This window comes from Lissotriton helveticus, chromosome 10 (genome assembly GCF_964261635.1).
Source record: "Lissotriton helveticus chromosome 10, aLisHel1.1, whole genome shotgun sequence".
Lineage (NCBI taxonomy): Eukaryota > Metazoa > Chordata > Amphibia > Caudata > Salamandridae > Lissotriton > Lissotriton helveticus.
In genome coordinates this window covers 1,035,021,652-1,035,043,600 of record NC_136071.1, presented here as the reverse complement: position 1 = coordinate 1,035,043,600, position 21,949 = coordinate 1,035,021,652, and the positions used below count along the sequence as shown (strand labels likewise).

Here is a 21,949-nt window from a genome sequence, read left to right as displayed (position 1 = left end):
GATTTAATTAAATATCAATCTCTGTGTAACTCAATTTTAGATTCTTTCCCGAATGGTGTGCCCACTACTGTTACAACTGATTTGATCATTTATCTCCACGCTGTTTCCTCATCTTCAAATACTGTATCCACTTTGTATAAGCAATTTGCCACTTCATTAGGTACCAATATTAATATCATTTCAACATTTTGGAACACTGAACTTTCAATTCAATTATCTAATGATTCTTGGAAAGCTATTTGGCTTAATAGCATTTCTGGGTGGTTACCAGTGTCTCTCTACCAAACTAATGCTTATCTTTTGTTTAATTCCTTATGGACACCATTACGGCTGCATCGTGCTAAATTACTTCCATCCGATGTTTGTTGACACTGTAATTTACATCCTGGGTCTTTACGCCACATGCTATTTGACTGTCATATAATTTCAACATTTTGGTCTGAAGTTTGGGACGTTTTGTTAAAAATATTACCTCTTCAGGATGTTTTCTCTTATAAATTGTTAGTTTGCAAATCAGTTGCGCTTACTCATCCTCTTCAAGTTTCTGAAGCAAAACTGTTTAATTTCTTAATTTCTGCTGTGTTAAAATCAATCACTTTTTGTTGGAAAGATGCTTCTTCTCTCTCTGTTCATGCTTGGTGGTCATGGATTATTTTCACAAGAAAAGGTGCCCAATTATCATTACATGGAGTTAATCATAATCAGTTTTCTCATCAGTCCTTCTGGGCTCCTATTGATTCTTATTTGTTGTTAAAACACTAGTTCTCATTCTTTTTATGTGTTATTTTCACAATTAGTGTTTATTCAACTTTGATGTTAATAGTAACTCTACGGTCATTATATGATGATATAATGTGCACCCTCTTCCCCTTCCCCCCTTTCCCCTTTTCCTTACCATGATTTTATTTCTCCTTCCATTGAATATTTTGCTAATTGTAATCTCTTGACCTATTATGATCCGTTTATTGTTTGCACTGATCAATTGATTGGGTTTTATTGACATTTCTTGATTTTATGTATTGTCTTTTTATGTCACTTTTTGGAAACTCAATAAAATTATTCTGAACATAAAAAACAAGCACTTCGAAATGCGGCTCGTAACTTGTTACAAACATATGTTAAGCATTTGAAGTCAGTTTCAAAATGTGTTGCAACCTGGAGATACAATTCCAGCTTAATGGTATTGAATGCAAGCAGTGCCCTAAATAAACCTCGTATAATAACTGCCTGATTATTAGGTAAGGAATAAGAAATTTTAGGGTACTATAAACACGCTCTTTTATTAGTGGTTTAATCAGAAGATGCTATCCGTTTCTTTTACCTGCTATTCCCTTTGGGTGCCGGCTCTGCCAGCGCACATTATGACCTCACAACTCATCAGTCATTATTTATTACAGCAGACTAGCTATCTCGTTTTCTTATTACACTTGACTAGTAGCATCTTAATTAGACTGTAATACATTCATTAGAGACAGAATGTATGTACAAGGGATGGACGCTTCCTTTTTTTATAGGGTACATTATTGTAGGAGAAAACATTCTCAAGGAAACTGTGGCACTTTTTCCCAATCTACATTTTTCTGTCTGTCTACTACTTTTCCAGATTTTAATTTGGCAATCTATGCCCCCACTAGTGATGTTGATGTTGTAGTAATCAAGACTAGTGTGCAGCCCTGGAGTGGACAGTGAGAAAAATTCATTCCCCAACTGATTTACTGTTTTAGTTTATGACATTGTGTGATATGTGAAACTACTCTTCCACGAGCAATGTCCAACTAGTCCCTGGAAATCACTTGTCCTTCTTCTTACACTAACCATGCTCTTATCTATATCATTTAGGGCCAGATTACAATTTTGGCAGACAGAGGATTCTCCATCAGTTTGTCGGAGTACTTAAAGTCTGCCAGGCCGACCCTAATCCGCCCACCATATTTAGAAATGACCGCCAAGCTGGCACTCATTTCAAAAGCATTAGCTTGAACCGCATTCATGGAAGTTCCTGTCAATGCTTTTTTAACTTTGATGGCCGGCTCTGTCAACATGACAGAGTCGTTTGTCTAATATAATTTATTTCAAAAGGAAAATCCTGTATCGGATCAAAAGAGTGAACACACTTATAAGAGACACTGGGCAGACTTTAGGACAATACGACAAAAGGAATAATAAGTTTCATGGGATCCATTGACATTTCTTCACACCCTTACATTTCAAAACGTAGGGAAAAAACACAACGTTTATTTTAAGGAAAAAAATAGCAAGATATTGCCAGGTATGAATTAAATCTTTAACGATTACCAAGTTCCCTAACACTAGTTAAGCAACCAAGAGAGGGGGGTCATATGTGCTATTAGTTCATATTTATTGTAAGTGTGTCAGAGGTTTAGGTTGTAAAGTAGTCAGTACAACGTAGGTGACTGGTAAAACAAACTCAAGCGGGATCATTAGAAAGCTGAAACACTGTTTCTAAAAAAACTTACCTGTTAATGTGTGTATTAATGATCAGTAGGTTGTATTAAAATAGGTAGGGGACTATTAAAATGGGAGTTCGAACGGGCCAGGAGCGTTACAGTGAATAGCCTTAACTCACCGTCTCGATTCTCAGCAGGATTTATTCTGCTAATACCAAGCCTGTTCGCGGATTTAGTCTTCCAGAAACCTGACTCATATTTGCCTTCAGCACAGCTTAACAAAATAGCTTTTACAAACAAAGACAAAGTGAAAACGTAACATGATAATATCGAAGACAAAAAAAATGTAAAGTGTGACAATGCAATAATTTTCTTAATTTTCGTGAGATCCAGAGCACATTTTTCAAAAATAACTCGCTGGAAACTTTCTGTAATTTTTGCACCATAAACATGATAATAATAGCTGTACATTTATTTGTTGTGGTAACTTTAACACCTTAGGAGCTTCGTAAATATACCTCCCCAGTGCTGCGCTATCCATTATCCAGTGCTGAATGGACGTCCAGCGGTCGCACGCAGCACTGGGGAGGTAGTGCCCGTGACGACCGTTGGCCGACGGCAGCACTTAAAGGGTTAAGGCCCTCATTTATGGTGTTTTGGCATAGGGCAACACAGCAAATCAGATTGCTTCGCTGCCCAACGCCAAAGTGAAAGTGCAGGAACCCACCCTATTGCAGTACGGTGCATTCCTGTCCTTTCCCCTGCCTTGGTGCCGTTTCGGCAGCCTAGTGCTAACGCAGGCACTCTTGCACCATGGTGCAAGGGTCCCTGTGTTGTCGGCCAGAAAAATCGTCGGAAAAAAACGAGGAAAAATAACGTTATTTTTCCTCATTATGCCTCACCTTGAGAGGCATAAGGTTTTGGAGGATCCCCAGGTTTACATACTCCCCTAAATCTGGAGAGGTGTCAAAATCCATGGTTGTTGTGTGGTTCATAGACATGATTTTGTGGTTTGCGCGGCTGGAGTATCACAAAAGGTGACGTTCCGTTGGCGCTAGGGGCTCATATATATGCCTCTGAATGAGAAAATCTCATGCGAAAGCAAAATTATGGATAAAAATAAATCAGGATTCATTAGATAAAAAATGACACGGGTGGAAAATGACTGCTCCTCCTCCATGAATTATCAACATTTGTGGTAGAGATAAGATCTTGTACAGATACTGGTATTCAGCAGTAAATTCTGAATTTGGTGTTTATTGCTGACATATAAATGTCCAACAGAAAAAATGCCCGGAGCTTTTATAATACTGTAGTAAGTGTTTACTGCTTGTCATAATATATTCTAATTTCAGCTTCAAGTACATAACCCTTGCAGAACAAATTACTTTTTGCGTCTGTACTATTTTTTAGGCTAGCTCAGGGGTCATTATAATTTGAGAGAAAATTACCCCCCTATGTTTTTGTCTGGCATTAAGGGGCATACTTATCAAAACATCATGCAGCAAGCAGTGGCAGCTACTAGAAGGTTGCAGGCGGAGATGCCAAGTCCTGCATCAGCATCGGTTCACACAGTGCTCCTAGTGCGGTGTGTGGAGAGCGATGCATTCTGCAGGGGCTCTGATGTGGAGTTTGGGTAAGGTGGTGCATCTCACAGTGTCTCTGATTAGTAGATTCTGCTGGGACCAAAATTGGACTGGCAGAGCACCATCATGTCCACTTCCAAGGGTCAAGGGCTCGAGTGGACCACTTGGAAGGGCAGAACTCATGCCTGGTAGAGCCCAGGTGCTGAGCTTAAGATTGGATGAAGCCTCTTATGTCCATAAGACTTCCTGTCCAGAGGCCCGCCAGCTAGCCCTTGGGGTCACTCTAGTGGTCCTAGGTTCTAGATGCTGTCCAGTCCTAATCAGTTAGGCAAGAGGGCAACAGGGCAGTACAGCAGGGCAGCAGAGTGGTAGTCATTTTTGCAGAAAGCAACACAACAGTCCTTGTTCTGAGACTTCCACAGGTCCAGGTGTGTTACCGAAGAGTTGAGGTCTGAGGTCCAGTATGACTACCTGGTGCCCCCTTTGATATAGGAGAAGCTTCAAGAGTTTTCCAACCCCCAGAGGTGCTTGGAACTTTGTGCCTCCCTGCCCAGGCCCCAGATGTTCTAGGGTCCCAATAGACTAGTGTCTGACCCCTTTGTGAGAGTGCTCAGGCAGGTCTTTTCTGATGTGCAAATGTGGTAGGTGACAGCTCCTCCCCCTCGATAGCTGAGAGTGGTCCATCCTGCCAACACCTAACTGCTTTTTGTCTCACTCTCTGTGAGTAATACACAAAGACCAGCTGCCTACTACACTTGGTCATGTGACCCAGGATACAGGCAGCAGGCACCAACTGGTTGGGAGAGGAAAACGCCAACTTTATAAAAGTGGCATTTTCAGAATTGTGATTACATATCATACTTTTCCAATAAACAAAGCTTTTAATTACAATTCCATAGACATCAAACTCAGCATTCCTACCTGTTCCTAATTGAACGTTATCACTGCAATAAGGTAACCCAATGGCATCTTTTGGGAAAGGTGGGCCTTTACATGTCCTGGTAGTGTTTCACTATCAGGACATGTAAAGCTCAAAAGTACATGTCCTGCTTTTTAAATACCATGCAACGTGCCCTCAGGGCTGTTCAGTGCCGGCCCTAGGGGTGACTTATGTGTATTCAAAAGGACAGTTTGGGCCTGGCAAGAAGTTTATCTTGTCCGGTTGAAATGGCAGTGTAAAACTACGTGCACAAGCTGCAATTGCAGGCCTGAGGCATGCTTAGAAGGGCTACTTAAGTGGATGTTACAATCAGTGCTGCAGACCTACTAGGAACATTTAATTTGCAGCCCCTGGGTACATGTAGGACCACGTTCCTAGGGACTCACAAGTAAATGAAGTATGCCAATTGGATATAAGCCAATTCTACCATGTCTAGGAGAGAGAGCACAAGTCATTTAGCACTGGTCAGCAGTGGTAATACGCACAAAGTCCTATGGTCAGCAAAAATAATTATAGCAAAAATAGAAGGGATGACGACAAGATGTTTGGGGGAAGAACTTCCTAAGGCTGACAGGGCTAACAGACCTAAAACATAACCTACTTCCATTATTTAGTACGATTTCCATATCTTATTGGGAATATTTGAGAAAGGTTCTGCTATTAATTAATCTATATATTCATTTAAATAGTCATAGATAGGCTGTGTACCAGAATACCTATTCATAAGCAATTGAGATCAATAAATATAGCAGTTATTTGTGACGTGCCACATGATTTGTGGTACAAATGCAAGATGAGACTGCTTTGCCATGTCCAGAGTGATTAATGTTTAATACATTGTAGCCTATTTAGTAATTCTTCCAAATGCTCTTAATTTTTTTAATTTTAAAGATAGCCAGCATGTATTCGCCCCTTAGAGGTTTTGGCTTTGATTTTTTTTTCCCTAAGACAGTTTGAAATCTTTATGGCTCTGTTCTGCACTGTTGGATGACTATAGTAAAGTGTATTCTCCTATAGTCATGTGTGATGTCCGTGTTGCAGCCCCTTTTTCTTCTGACAGACCGCAAAGGAGAGCAGAGTTGGGGATCATGCATGGGACCGAACTCACCCCCATCGCCCAAATTCTTTGCTTCCAGGGCCATGAAGGGCAGATCCAACGTGTCTCCCCACACACAGGCCACCACTGAGGCTGAATGCGGCCTACTGATATAGAAACAGCCATATGACGGTACAGGGGTGAGCCAAAAAGATACTTTATACAGCCTTTTGAAATTATTACTATAATATTTATGTCAATTGCAAATGAGTGTGTATTATTTTCCGCAGGTTATTTGTACATAATTACATGCATATTCGGGTTAGAGGTTATCCAAATGGACCAAACTTAAAACTGGCATTACAAAGGAGGAGCCTGGACATCCTAATAAAATCTTCACAAAATATGTACTCATCATTTAAAAAGCTATTTGTTCATGTAAGTACTTTTTCATATTATGACAAAGAAAAAGATAGGTAACAAGAATATCCAAGCAGTGACTAGCAAAACACATATAGCTCATAACAAAATCTCCACGCCCTAAGATCAGATACAACAACACTCAAAGAACGTGTTTAAATCATGAATAGACCCAAGCAAAACCTAACTGGACAAAAATAGGCAGTCCAAAACTAGAATTAAGTCAACTTCCAAAGCAAAAGCAAAGCTCAAGGTTTTTAAGCCCTTGGAAAAATCCAGGACGCAGATTTCACTTTTAACGACAGGGGAAGAAAGTAGCAACTCCTTAAAATAAATGAATGATTTCGCCTTTCATTTTTTTAAAACAGGAATTTCCAGCTGGGGAATGGGCAGGCTTCTGCTAGATCTAAAAACCTCCAGATATGGTCATTTTCGTAGCACGGTTTCTTGGATTGCCTTTAGGGCATGACAAGCAATTTGAAATAAAGCCTTCTATCAAGAGTCAGCCGCTGCCATCTGTGTGGGAAACACAGCACATACTATCTTACTTTCTGGCATGGACGGCAAGACCTTGAAAACAACATTGTAGTTCACACAGGAAAAGAGGCCTCGTTAAAGCTTCTTACGAAGTAAACAACATGGAGTTCAACGAGTACCAGATAGAGGGATAGTACATTAATGTGTCCCAGGTATGGCCCAACAATGACAAAAACAAAATCATACACAACAAATAGTGCTGGGATATAGAAACAAGCATTTACAATGCAATGGTTTCGCCTTTGGAAACGTTCCTAATGCGAGACCTATTGCATTGCAAATGCTTGTTTTTCTTTGCCTGGAATGCTGCCCTCCTCCGCCAGACTCGTCGGCGGTCCTTCCGCCTCATCGCCAGTGTAGTGTGGGGATATGGGGGTATAAGGGCCTTATGGAGCACAGGGAAATAACGGGACAACCACACGTTGCTAGTAGTCCGTGCCGTCAGCCACGAGCGCTGATGTCACCTTTAATTTATACCTCCTGGTCCGCACCAGTCCAGGAGGGTGAATGTGTTACAATGTTGTGGACAAGCGGGGTGGCTCACTACACCTTCATGACAGGTCCAAATACCATTTCATCCTGCCATTTTAAATCATTTTTTGTAACAAATCACTTTTTAACATGTGTTCTGAATATTGTAAAATCCTAAAATAAATAAAAAATGTATGAGCGAAAAACAGGCCATGTGTATGAAGTACCATTCCCTGTCAATGATGTGCGACGAAGCACACTAAAAAAGTCCCATCTCTGGCGTGACACATTTGTTTACTGTTGTACGCATACTATTCAGAACGATTGACTGCGAGTTTGAAAAAATAACACTTTTTAAACCCAAAGTGTTTGATCTTTAATAAGAGCTCTCAGGATACCTACCGGTTTAACTCGGTTGTTTACACTGGCGAATAGCCGAGCCCTTCGCACTAAACTATCGGGCTGTATTCACCCGGGCAATATTCACCCGGGCAGGCGTGTCCTTGTTGCCACAAGAGCCACATTCGTCGTTTACTTCCGTCATCTCGCGCTACTCACGTCTTTGTTTGTCCTTAGAATGAAATCCAAGCCATCCTTTAAAACTAATGTGAAACTAAAGTGTGCTTCCGGGAAAGAGAGAGCACGAGAGAGAGAGATGGCGTGCGTGTGTTATGCAGTCAGAGAAACTAGCGGGACAGATTAGATTTCCCACCCCATGCTGGATGGAACGATCAAAGGCCTTTCTTTAAAGAGCACGTCTGGGGGAGTTCCTTGTTTCTTTCGGGCTTGCCTGGGTTAAGCAGGGCAGTGATCTGTGCCTCCGGCTCACGGCCTCACGCCAGGTGGCAGGTGCGTGTGTGTGACCAGGATCTTAGCATCAGTGTGACGGGTCCTGCCATCTGAATGCACAGTGCACACCACAGTGCACTGTCCACGCGGAGTCTGTAGCTGTGCGCGGCCTGGTGCCTGAGCAGTCTGTGGGAAGGGGATTTTGATAACTCGGAATCCGGGACATTTAGCAAACATAGAAGAATGACTGTTTACATCAGTCGAGGGGCAGAAAATTGCTTAAATGACGGCGTGCGTCAGCATAGAGACACAAAGAGGCAGCAAGGAACTCAATCAAATACAACTTTTAAACCCAGCCTCGTGGCTGTTAATTAAATGGAGTTATAAGAGCTACCAACTCCCCCTGCCTTCTAACGCATAAAAAAGGCCCTTCCCCTGTTTTTAGCCGACCCGCTTTAAAAAACGGAACATAAGCTAAAGTTATCATAATCTGCCAGGGCAGCTGCAGATCCGGGACGCCTGGTCACCCCAGCCTGTGGGCACGGTCTGAGGGTTCAAGGGGCCTCTCCTTCAAGTCACAGTCTGAAGAGTACTGGCTGCTAACAGCAGGGGACCACAAACTGAGCCAGGAGTAAATATTCCATCTAGGCAGTGGCGTAGCGGGCGCGCAAAGTGACGCGAAGTGACGCCCCCACCCGTGCAGAATGCGAAGAGGCCCCCTTCAATCTCTGATATCCCAGACATTCATCGTCCTAGGGCTGAATGAGGGCCCCCTGAATGGTCGTGGGGGCCCTGAAAGGTTGAAGGGCCCTCTGCTCTGCAGGAGCTAGCGGTACGCCCCTTCATCAGGGATACAGGACCGTACTAATGGCCCTATGCGCACTACAAAAACTGGTGCAACCCAACCCTGAAGTGACGTACATGCACCAGAATGCCCGTTTCTCATTGATTGCGTGGATTCTATTTTACTGCAATCTGGTGGCTGTGGATCTAGTCTATCTACGTCATATCTGCACACAAAAACACATTTCTATGTCACCTTGTAAAAAATGTACTTGGCCGACTAAAATGTGTTGTTTAAAACAAGTGTAATAATAAATGCGCATTCTTTTATCTAGTATATTCAGGTACCCTGGAATTATGCGGCAAGAGAGCACCAAATTATGCGGCGTGGTAGATTTAATGATGCAAAAGCACAAGACAAATTATACGGCACAGTGCATTACATTTTTTGATAGTATTCATTATTTTGTCATTTTTACAAATAGTATTACGGCCTGGACAAAGATTTCACCTCATTAGTTTAACCGCGAAGAGGCCGGCCCGACTTGCTTCCTTGGGAAATGGATCCAAAAACAAAACAAGTGGGGCCGGAGACACGGACAGCGGGAGGGGGGTGGGCGGGAACGGGCATAAGGACAGCGGGAGGGAGGGGGGACGGGAACGGGCATAAGGACAGCGGGAGGGAGGGGGGGCGGGAACGGGAACAGGCACACAAACAGCGGGAGGGGAGCACTCACCAGGACTTCTTCCGGTGGCGGTCGGCTGCAAAATGAGCAAATGAAACCTCGACGACCCAAAAAATAAACCCCGCCCACCACCTCCATTTATGGAGCTAGCCAATGGGACAGAGAGGCGGAACGAAGCCCCATACTTGTAAACAAAAGTTTTTCGCTTGCGCAGAAAGTCTGCTACACAGCCTTTCGGCGAGGCGAAACCTAAAAAGGGGAGCTGTAAGATTAGGACTATAACACGAGATGCTACCACGTAGCTTCCATCCTAAATCTAGGTTGCTTTCCCACCACTCTAGGAAAGGTTACGAAGCAACCAAAAAGCCAGCCAGGATGAAATAGTGAATGAGCCAAACCCTGTTTGACACTCCTGGCTTCTTTGAAATTTGTGGAGGTGTTTAGTGATCAAGATAAACCTGATGGAAGGCACAATATCTTATTGAAGACCACACATCTCACACGGCCCGGATCCTTGCCCCTCCAGAATGATAACAGGTTGGACTCTGCAGAGTGCAAGGAATCAGACACTGCTTACAGCCAACTACTGGAAAGGAGAAGCATGGATAACACTTCTTTAAAAAGCTCCCACTTGTGATGGGGAAAGGAATCAGTATTTTGAGTCTGTCCATCAAAATATCCTGAACATTAGCACGAGACCAGTAGTAGTTGCTTTTATTAAAATACAACATCCACACTTTACGGCCAGCTTGCACAGGACCCTGCCCTCTTGCTGCTATAGAAGATGGGAAGACAGATGCTCATGCCCAGAAGTTCCCAATCTGGAGGCACTGGGATGACCAGGCCCATTTGTTCTTGATCTTTTTCAAAACTCTGGGCACAGGGGCGGGAAAGCGTACAGAAGTCTTGTGTTGTATTCCAGACAGAATGCAACTCTGAAAAGTTTTCTTGTGGAAACTCAAATGCACAAAACCGCCAACATTATGGCTCAACGGTGATAAAAAGATTTACCCAGGATTCTCACCACTGCTGGAAGATGCCCTGCAACATCTTGGTATATAGATACCACTTGTGATCTGCCAGATGCTGTCAGCTCAGCTCCTTACTCTGGCATTCAGAAGCCAGGGAAATGCCCCAGTGCTCCCACCAACTTTATAGGTATAGAGCCTCCTGGCTAGAACGCAGGACCCCACTCTGCCCTGCTTGGTGCAATACCAGTGCAGAGTTGTTGTCGATGAGAACCTGAGCCCACCGTCTCCTTCTGAGACAGGAGTCCTCTGATCTGCGCCTCCCCAGGTGCTTCCCCAGCCACGCATCCATCTGGTACTTCAGATTCCACTGCAGAGCACACATGTACCAACTCAGACCTGCCCCTGTTTAGATCCGTTTTACACTTGAACTGGTGATCACTTCTTTGAATAGCTGTTTAAACAAATATGTGCAGTTGGTACTGAGAATTTGTGCTCTTCGTGCACATCTAAGTATACAAAAATGTGCTGGATGGAATGCCTGTATTAATCTCAGGCACTAGTAATTACTTTGGGCCGTATCCTAGTCAATCGCAGGTATGATATATCCTATCACAGCACATACATCTGTTAATTTGGGGCTTTCCTCAAGTATGAACATAGCAAGCACAGTCCATTTAATACAATGCCATTGATTATGTAACATTCTACATCTAAAGCAACTTACATGGGTCCTCCAATAGTATGCAAATCCAGGAGTGCCTCAACAAAGTCATTGGTGATATGAAAATAAATTATTAGCCAAACAAAGGTGCCTGCTAATCAGACTCAATTGAGCAGCACTATAAAGGCCTTACAAGCCTATTGATCCAGTAGGCACCCTTTTGATAATTTTACAGTTTCAAATTAATCATAATAAAAAAATTACCCAAACTAATCTTTGACAAAGACACCACAATTTGAAGGAGAAGAGAAAAAGTGCGGCTACCATTCCGGTTTGTTATCCAGGTATGCATGTAAAATGCCAAATGGACATGGACACATTTATGCATTTATATTTTGTATACCGAAATAAAATAGGGTTTGTCAAGCACCACTTCCATTTGCCACACCAATTGGTAAAGCACAAGCAAAGAATGAATGCACTGTCAAGCCAGACCTAAAAATCAATGTAAGTTAATGACTGCCCTCCTCCATTCTTTGCTTCTGTTAGAGCCATCACACAACACTTATCTAACACCCGACCAAATAAGGAAGCAAGAAAGGTAATGCGGAGCCTCAAGACATCATTACGAACAAATCAAGGACTCAACAGTTAACCACATCCCTAACATTCCATTGGTACATCAAAGTATTGCAGCCGCTTTAACTTGGTGACAACAGAAAACAAGCCAGACAGTGTTTTGGCTTTCCAGCCTGTGGCTAAAAAGTGCCAAAAACTGAAACTCTCCCGGGTGCTGCGAACTAGGCAAACTTTTATCAAACAGCCCGTTCTGATGCCGCATTTGTGCAAGTAGCTTTGCTGCGCCTTCTGGAAGATGGTTTACTTTTTGCTTTCTGCTGTTTGAGTCCAAACTTCCTAATTTCCCTCCCAAGTCCAAGGCCTCCGTGAACTTCAATGGCCTTTGTGTTTCAGTGTTTAGACACAGTGGACGAAAAACTCTCCGTGATAGATTAGAAACTTTGAGGTGGTGAACAAGTGCTACTGTGTATTACATTATGAAATAACCACTGGAGAAAAGGCCTGTAGATTCTGGCAATGACTTAGGACCGGATCTTCATTTCATTCATTATTTTAATAAGTGTGTAGAGGAACTCTTCAATCAATATAACATTCTTTATTTTTTGTGGAGGCAATGAAAAAAGTAAGGGCTCGAGTATGTCGAAACTTGAAATAGCCCTCAATGGATTTGACGGAACAAGAGAATTGTTAAGATTGTATGCAATGTAGGTTTTGGGGGGGCTGCTAGAACACCTGGGTAGTATACAAATAGTTTAAGGCCCATGGTAATAAGTTTTCGCTATTCTGGGGAAAAGATGTAGCGTTGAGGCCAGAGCTGCCGACTTTATAACTGGGAAACCAGCCTCGAGTCTCGGCGCCGGCTCAACAGCCTGTGATTTTGCACAGCTCACTTAATCCCCGAGCCTAAATAGTTTTTGGTTTTCTTTTTAAAGCGAAGGTGTCCTTGTGTAAAGTAACATGTACTTTTGTAAAGAGCTCCAATTCCTGCAGTAAATCTTCCAGAATGGAATGCTGACCGAATAATACTCGAGGGGAGGTGGAGGGGAGGGGGGGGGGGGAAGGAATGGGACTGAGGGGGGATTTTGTAAACACCTAGAAAGCAGAAGAAAAAAAAACGCGATCATTCCCTTCCAGAGGATTAGCCTTCTTCATTTGCATGACCATCTCGAAACAAAAGAGATTAAGATTTCCTGTAATCATTCTTTTCAAATGCCTGTAATTGCATTTGCAATTAACCTAGGGGTCAAACCCCACGTCACAAAGTACCTTACAGGGGGTCTGGGCTTGGAAAATGGATCGTGGGGGGTAGGGGCACTGAATCTAAAACAAAAATACGTTTACTTAAAAGTCGTTACATCGAATTTGAGCAGTCTGACGCCGCACTCTAAATTATGCGAGTTCAGTTTTACCTTCTAAGGCCTCTCGTGTCTGATGAACAAGTCAACTCAAATTTCAAACTAGGACGGGGTGAAAAAAATAGAGTGTGCGGCCGCCTGGTTATCCAGGCCCACGGAAGAAAACCGACAAAAAATTAAGTTTTAAATGAAGATGAGAAACGGGAAAATAAATTAAAATTAAACAAATTAGCGAGAAAGGTGTTGAAGGAAATAATGTTGTATGGAGGGCTGCAGTGTGTTCTGAGCCGGCAAGGTATGTTCCCCGTGTAACAATGCGTGTGCAGGGTGCAATGACCCGGGCCCACCGCAGGAAGCAGGTCATCTAGGCTTCCCCCCCACCCCACAGCTGGAGGGCCCTTGCGCCGTCGGGAGAGCAGCGCACTGTGTGCAGGACAGACCTGGGCACAGCGCTCCTTTTGGGGTTCGGATTTCCCAGTCGGTTCAGCCTTCCTGGCCTGGGAACTGCGCAGAGGAAACATGTCCACGGCCCCCTCCCCTCCTGGAAACAAGAGAAGGGCATTTTTTCGGTGCCCTCGGGGGTTTTCAACTTTTTTCTCTCTCTCCGCGCTGCACTTTCACCCTCATTTGAGCTCTGAAATTCTGGCCCATTAAACTGTCCCTTTGACGGAACATCGATCTGGTTAAAGCCCTTGGAAATGTAGGCTCTGCGGACCTCCGAGCAGCTCCTGGACTTCAGGTCTCCCAGCGCAGAGGCGATCAGAGCCGCTAAAGTGCAAAGCAGGCAGACCATGGCGGAGGCGCTGGACTGGCAGCCCGACACAAAACAACAGAGGGAAAAAAAGTTTTGAAAAGTAAAAAAACAAACAACAAGTCAGGTCCCGGGCCGGCAGCCAATCACAGCGCGGCCCGGGAAATGACATCACGGGGGTGTCCCGGGCGGCAGCCAATCACAGCGTGGCCCGGGACAAGGGGCGGGACTTAAAAAAAGAGTCCGAAACGCCCACGATTCGCGTTCTGACCGGGAAAAAGTGATTGACAGCGATATCTTCCAATGGCTAGCCTCCATTTATGGAGCTAGCCAATGGAAGAAGGGGCATGTTCAAGTCTCCCATAGTGTTCTAACATTAGATTTCGCCTGGCGAAACGCTGCTTGCGCAGCTTTCGACAGGCGAAACCTAAAAAGCAGAAACAAGTTTCTTTGCTTTGTTTTGAGAAGCAAAAAGGTGTCCAAACACACTCCTACATCATAACTGTTTTTCTCAGTTTGGATCGAGAATAAAAAAGCTATTTTTATGTGGTCTTTTTTCATTTGAAAAGGTTTGGTACTAGTTTAGGAAAACATGGGTCCCCTTAAAAGAGATCTTTTTGCATTTTTGGACCCCAGTACACTCCCCTCAACAGCAACATGGATCTTTAATTCCCATCTTGGATGGACGCAGAGCGATTATGAAAGACGTACTGGACCGAGTAAAGAGAAGATAGTTTGTTGTACGACTGGAAATCTAAATACGGACTCGTTTACGCTGCCTTTATTAGCAGCAACTTCCCTGTTTTCAAAGTTACCTCATTGCATCTAACATTTTCAGACATCACCTTGAGCTTCACATAATATACTTTAGGTGTCTGAAATAGTTTTAGATATTTGCATGCTGCAGAGCACATTGCCTCTGTGGTTAAAGCTGGTTTGCAGCACTCATCCTGGGCAAAGGGCAATAACTGGTTTACCTCTATCACATCCTTTAAAATCCAATAATCCTCGCACAAGAAAGTAGGGGCACCCCTGTTAGCCTCCATTTGCTTCTACTGTTCCCTGTCAGACATTGCTAACCAACCATTCTTTGTCCCTAATCCCACTTCCCAATTTACTAGTCTCTTCCATCTGATCCCAAGGGACTTTTCTTTCCCTATTGTCATGTCCCCCAACAACATGTCTGCCTTCTCTGGCCTGCTCTCCCTAACCCTCGAGTCGCGTTACCAACACCCTGCTCTATCTCCTGCCTTACTGATGGGCCCAACAGAAATGGGATGCCTCAATATTAGGCACATCGGTGTGTTTGTCTATGGGTCGGGCCCACCTGCAGTTCAGATACTATTACGTATGTCACATCAGACCAGAAGTGTTCTATTCATCACACATCACACATCAATATTCATGCTACACCAAACTATTGTATGCAAATCGGGTACTGAGATCCTACTTAACTGATGTAATGAAAGGGATTCCTGTGATACAAAAAAATGAAATAACCATTTCGCCAAAAGCCATGAAAAAGATCATGACAAAATCATTGCTTTATTTCATGCTAACTTCAGACTTTTTTCAATAATATATCTATGTAGACGTTGCACATTTTTATCACCCAGTGTAAAAGTCTGCAGTTGGTTAACCTCATCAGGACCAAGTCATCATTTAGAACGAATGGGATTCCAAACTTCACCTGACATTCATAAACACATTTCAACAGTAAAAGCTCAGCTCACTGAGCTGTCCTCTGAGGAGATGCTGCTGAACAGGCATAAGGGGTTGAAGTACTCATGCAGGCCCCTCAACATAAACATGGGCACTGATGACAACAATCCTTATACAGTGAACCAGTCTATGCTGCAAAAGTAAGACAGTCCCTTAAATGGGCCGCTGGTGATTGATGTCAAAATACAAATCAAAACCCAAGCAAACGTCATGAAACAAAGTGACATTCTTGAATGCCTATTAGTGGCGATATTAGTGATGCATGACAGAGGAAAGATAACTATTGTTTCTCTGTACTGGAAAGCACTAGTAAATAGCAAAGATCGAATAAGGTCTTATTTGCTAAGGATAAAATTCATTATGTGTGTGGAAATCGTATTTACCTTCAAAGACTGCTAAACAGTAAACTAACCCAAGGAAGAGAATTGCAAATATCACACCTATATAAAGAAAATGGTGCTGAATCACTTACAATAGATGCATATACATTTTTATTATTGAAATTGACAAACGTTTGGCACAATATTGTTTAAGGGAATTGTGCACTGGGTGCGTTTGGTAGACATCAGAGTTGTTACATCGATGATGGTACCTACTTGTACAAATGTTCCTGATCTAATGCAAGGATTTGATTGTTAATGGATAATTATACATCTTTGAGGGCAGAAGGAATCAACTCAAATCTGTAAAACTAACTGGAACGATTCCATGATTCAATACACAAAAGCAGGAAGGGTGACGCCATCGATTAGCTCCTTATCAAATGAGAAGTAAGACAGCGATGACTCCTGGCCCATATTGGCTTTAACACATCTATTACAGATCTCAATAATTATCATTTTGTTCTAAAGGTGGAAGTTTGGAGTATGGAAACGGGCATAACCTTGTGTTACTGTCTACAGATGGTTTAGTATTATTAATTAAAATAATAAATTCTGATGAAATTGCTTAGTGCCATATTATAAGACGAGCAAATCAGCAATAAATGACGAAAATTTTGAAGAGATTTTGAAAATGTCTATCTCATGAGAACAGATTGATAATTGTATTCCACTTATGAGAGTTCACATCTTTAACTGCTTGGGTGTAATGTGCTTGAAGCACATGGTATGAAAATACCACAGTGGCAAGAGGAGGCAGTTGTCCAGAGTTCATGTGCCATTTGCTAATTTGAGGTTCTACAGAGAAGAAAAATGGCTAGGAGAGGCTGGACCTTTTATCAGTAGCAAATGCATATCAAGAGTTAAAAGGTGTGTCGTTGTTGTGAAATGTCTTTACCTCAACCTTTATGAATTTCTTTTATAAGTTGTGCAAGTTTTGCAAAATGCACAAATATCAACGTTTTTTTAATGCTCTTTCAGGGGTACTGTTGTAAGAAATCATTCCTGCTGCTGCAAAATGCTGTGAATGGACTTGTGCCAGTTCACAACCATACGCTTACAGCATCTTATGCCCTGTTTCCATACTCACCAGGTCTCCAAACGTTCTCCTGAGGTCAGACTTCCTCAGGAGAGTAAAACAATGATGTCTGTTTTGCAGGCTTTGAAGCTATGGTATTTAGGGATAGGTCAGGATTACCCTCTAAAACAATATATGAAAAGGAGACAGGGAGCTGGAAGTAGGAGGTTGAAAAAGTCTGAAAAGCCAAACAGGATTAACGGTGTCTGGAGAAGAACAGACGTGTCACCCGTGATGAGGATATCAACGTTAAATGCAAGAGATACGTACAGCAAAACAAAGTAATAATTAGAATGGCGAATATAGCTTTATTTTACTAGAAAAATCAGTGGGTCGCCACAACCACAAACAGGTGCGCATTCTGAATATCTACACCAGAATATCGATGGGACACAATATAGAGGACAAAATATTGAAAATAAAATATGGACAGGTGTGTAAGTCTGGATTCTGCATTTTCAATATGTTACTCCATATACATGTACCTTGGTGATATATGTATTTTCAGGTAATGTAGATGTGGAGTTAGGAATAGTAAATCCCCATATGCACTCACCTTTCAATATTTTGCCCCTTGATATTCTTGTACCACATTATTGTTGGGCCAATATTCAGTAGTACAACCCCACAAATGTGGGAAATTGTGGAGAAGTTGAGAAAATTAGCCAAAAACCTGGTGAAAGCAGTAACTCCCTGGAAGGATGAGACACTGTACCAAGATATTTAGCTGGTAACATTGAGACTATAACTGAATTAATTCAAGAAAAGGTCCAGTGATTACGTGAAATGGAGATAGACTTTGAATTCTGCAGAGATATAGAAAGAAGAAAAGCTGATCAAAAATTGACTTTTTAATGGAGACCAGTTTAAATCGCTATGTACAGGCAAGCAAGATCTCAGAATCTCAGAGTGGTGACAGTGAGATCATTAAAAAACTAATTTCACCTCTAAGAGGTGTGCATTAATCAAGGGGGTTAATTTATCGAGGATACCCTTTTGAGGGGCTGGAAGGAATGAGCACCAAGTCAAAATACCCAGGAGGTTAGAGCAGAGTTGTACAATTAACAGAAGTATTTACTCTTCCTTGCCCAGCCAAACCTGTGCAGTAGGTACCAGTTCAACCGCTATAGCCTCTAGTACAGGAACATGGTATTCTGGATAAAAACATTTGGGGGTAATACTTTCAGGTCTTGCTGACATTAGCTTTTATGCAAATAGCGATGTTAAGACCTTGATTCTTTTGATCAGTCAGTACTATGCAGCACAATCAGCCATGCCATCTGGATCGCAGACTGCGGGTTACCATGATCAAAGGCTTAATATGAGACTTTATTAACTTATTCCTAAACAGTCGATCATCAGTGGTTGCTGACCCTACATTCTGTTCAATTCAAGGTCTACAAATGTGGAGTACAATGTGAATTAATGTTTATGTAATGCCTCTTACTCATTCTTTCAGTTTCAGGTTGTGAAATTATGCTGATGGTGTCCAACATGGGGTACAATTACTCCCATCCACTCCAGGTATGTCATAAAGCACCAGTATAGGTTTGGAAGTTGTAGAAGGCTTGGTGTGCAGAAATCAATTGAGGTTCATTTCAAGAATGTCTTGAGATTTCAGTAGAGGGGGGACCAGGTGGATTTTGGCCGACCCTCACAGGTTGTGTGCCCCACACTAGTTCCCATAGTGATAAAACCATGGTATGCCAGGAATTATCTCTGAAATCTCAGGAAGGCTTTTTCATAATTGTTAGCATTATTCCATGTTTACCCTTCTATCGTAGGGGCCAGTCTATTCTGGAGAATGATGTGAATGGAAAACCTAATGCATAGTCTCTTGAAGCTAGATAATGCTGCATCACAAGCACTGGTCATGTTATCGAAATGGGATCATGTAACCCCATCTCTCAAAAGTCTACATGGCTTCCCGTTTAGAAGCATATTTTCTTTAAATTTACAATTAGACCATAGTGTAATACAAAAGAGGCCCTCGGTTTCATTAAGGACGAGTTTAAATTATAAACCTGTCTAAGTCACTTTGATCATTAACCAACTCATGGTGATTGCACCGAAATTCAAGAAAAATAGGATATTGGTTGCATCTTTTCATTTCAAGGGGCCGGGAATAAACTGCCATTAGACAAGAGACTATGAGATAATCCGAAAAAAAAAAAAGCTTGGCTATTTCAACTGAAATAGGCTTTTTTTGTCTGTCAGTGGTTGGTTATTGTAAATCGAAGCTTATATCTGCTGAGTGTCACAAAACCAGGATAGTTGTTGCACCTTATACACTTCATAACAAAACATAACATGCCACTTGAGGAATTTTTACTATATACAATCTTAATATCATGAAATAGCTTGGCGACTATCCCACAAAGTTCTCTATGTGCTAAATGTAGTTGTCAAAGTTTGCTTGATCTTAAATAGTTTTATTAAATTACCTTGGATATATGAGCCTGGTGCAAGCACGTATTTCACCAGTGTGTGCTCAACCAGCTGACAGAGCTTTCAACAATGCAGGGATGACGGTGAATTATATTCATTAAAATCATTAAATATGCTTATCTGGCACCAAACACTCTTTACCTAAATCTGTGAAAGGGAAGTGCACTTCTTCAGTTAGAAGAATATCCACCATGAGGGATTATTTATGCCATTGGTGGCAAATAAATAAATCAAAATTGAAAAAAAGATTTCTTCAATATTCATGCAAACTAGATATTTCTTAATGCATTGCCTTCCGTGGATATCTCACAAGATGACAAGATTGTGCCTTTGATATGAAGGGATGTGTTGTAATTGTACTCAAGATGAGGGGAAGGTGATGTACATGATGGTAGCTCTTCCAGTGTACAAATCTTTTGGTCTACTGTGATGGAAGAAATTGCATTGATATGTAATTATGAACGAGTGTTTAGAACCCTGTGGGTATACAGAACAGGATTATCAATGTCTGCTTCAGATAAATCTTTGTATGTCCTTTTACTTAATGTTACTTTTAAACTGGTGCTCTTCTATTGGAAAGGCACAGGAAACTGTCACACCACGAGAGGAGATGCAGCGGGCCCATAGCTTAAAATTCTCTATAGATTCAAGTCACTTCAGATCATTTATTGGGCATATTCAATATATATATATATGCAAAGATATTTGAGCCTCCTTAATTTATAATTAGACACTGTTTCTTATTTATATTAGATACACTTGTGTTGGCTACAGCACATGACCTTAGAAGAACTTTAAGTATATGGTACTTTTCTACTCAGTCCACCGACAGCAATAGCAGAATTACTTATCTAGAGCTGTCTTTCGTTCCATCTATGTTTCTTTTCTCTCTGTTCCTTCTCTCTTAAATATGTTATTGAATGTCTGTTAATTCCCGTACCCATGGAGTGAAGCATGGAGATATATGTAGATGGATACACTGTTATTCCATTACTTCTGCCGGTGATAATATTGTATCTATGTATTGACAAATCATGTATTTTGTACCAAATTCCTTATTAGTAATCTGGAACAAATAAAACATAAAATATGAATTTAACATCAGAAATCCAACCTCCAGGTGCTATTTCCCGTGGAGATAACAACAATGAACATAAGCACAAAGGGTCATGGGTGACCCTGTTCAAGCGCACTAGCTTACCCAATTTTGTAAGAGGAACGGTAGTATTTTGTAAAACTGCATGCAGCTGGTCTGGCAATTCCATTCCTAAACGGTATAAATGATGTCAGTTCCGCCATTGCACGCCCACGGGAATCCTTCCAGGACTGAACCTTTTAGAGCACAGACAGATTTCAGTAACTAGCAGCAGGCCCAAAAACCCTGAGATATATGCGGACTTGAAAAAACAGAATAATGAGATAGGAATAGATAAATATGTGTACTGGGGCGTAAGGTGCATGGGGGCTTCTTTACCCCACTTCAGGCTATCTTTTCCTATCCAAACGGAGGGGTATGGGGTCATTTTGTTTGCTTGTATTAGGGCCACCTGCAACCTCAACCACGCCACGCCACTCCATATGCTGGAAATATATGTATGTATGCCATTGCATTTGAACCGGCAAGCTCTGCAAGACATACGCGGTCCACGTGATGTTGACGCTCTCTCCAGCGTACAGCTGTGGGGAGGGGGCTGCTTAGTGAACGCGATGTGTATGCTCCGTGGACATCATCCGGCCACAGAAAGATGCCTCAACCTCGCCAGAGCAGCTTCGGCGGACCCGCCCCCGCACAGTGGAAAGTATGCGGCCAGCTGCATCCTTCGACGATGTGTTTAAAGATGGCATTGTTGTGACCGCACGTGCCCTCTCAGCAGAGCCCGTCGCTGGTTCCAGTGCACGCCCACCCGCTGCCCACTGCCAGGCTGTGTGCTTGTGAGTCAGGCTCTGTCTGCAGCGCTTAAAGGGTGGCGATCTCAAGCGAGAAAACAGGCGGCCACAACGGCGCGGTTTCGGTTCTCTAAAGCCAGCTCCCCCCCTCTCCCCCTCCCGCTCTCTTGAACCCCGTGCTCATGAACGTCCCTCCCCAGCAGTGAGACGAACCTGTGAGCAAGAGGAGGGTACTGAAGGCTTCCATGCTCATCCTGCCCTGCCCCCGGCCGGAGGACGGCTCCATGGCTGCATTCCCTGCTCTGCCCGCAGCTCTGCTCCTCGATAGGAGGAGACGGCGAGCATCAGCATCCGAGCTCTGCTTTCCACTCCCCCCCCCCCCACACACACATCTGCCTCCTCCCTCCCCTGCAGTGACTCCTTCCTCCCTGCGTCCCTTTCTTCCTTTCATTCTTTCCTGT

General features: G+C 42.6%; 1 protein-coding gene across 4 annotated transcripts in view; it reads right to left on the bottom strand.

Moving 5' to 3' along the window:
- SGCE (sarcoglycan epsilon) overlaps positions 1-21,849 on the bottom strand; it is a 163,777-nt gene extending 141,928 nt beyond the window's left edge. For all 4 annotated transcript variants that reach the window (XM_078663738.1, XM_078663736.1, XM_078663737.1 and 1 more), the window contains exon 1: positions 21,702-21,849. In XM_078663738.1, coding sequence (XP_078519864.1) covers positions 21,702-21,774 — 73 coding nt within the window. In that variant the 5' untranslated portion in view covers positions 21,775-21,849. The remainder of the gene's footprint in view (positions 1-21,701) is intronic.
- Between the last annotated feature and the right edge of the window lie 100 nt (positions 21,850-21,949).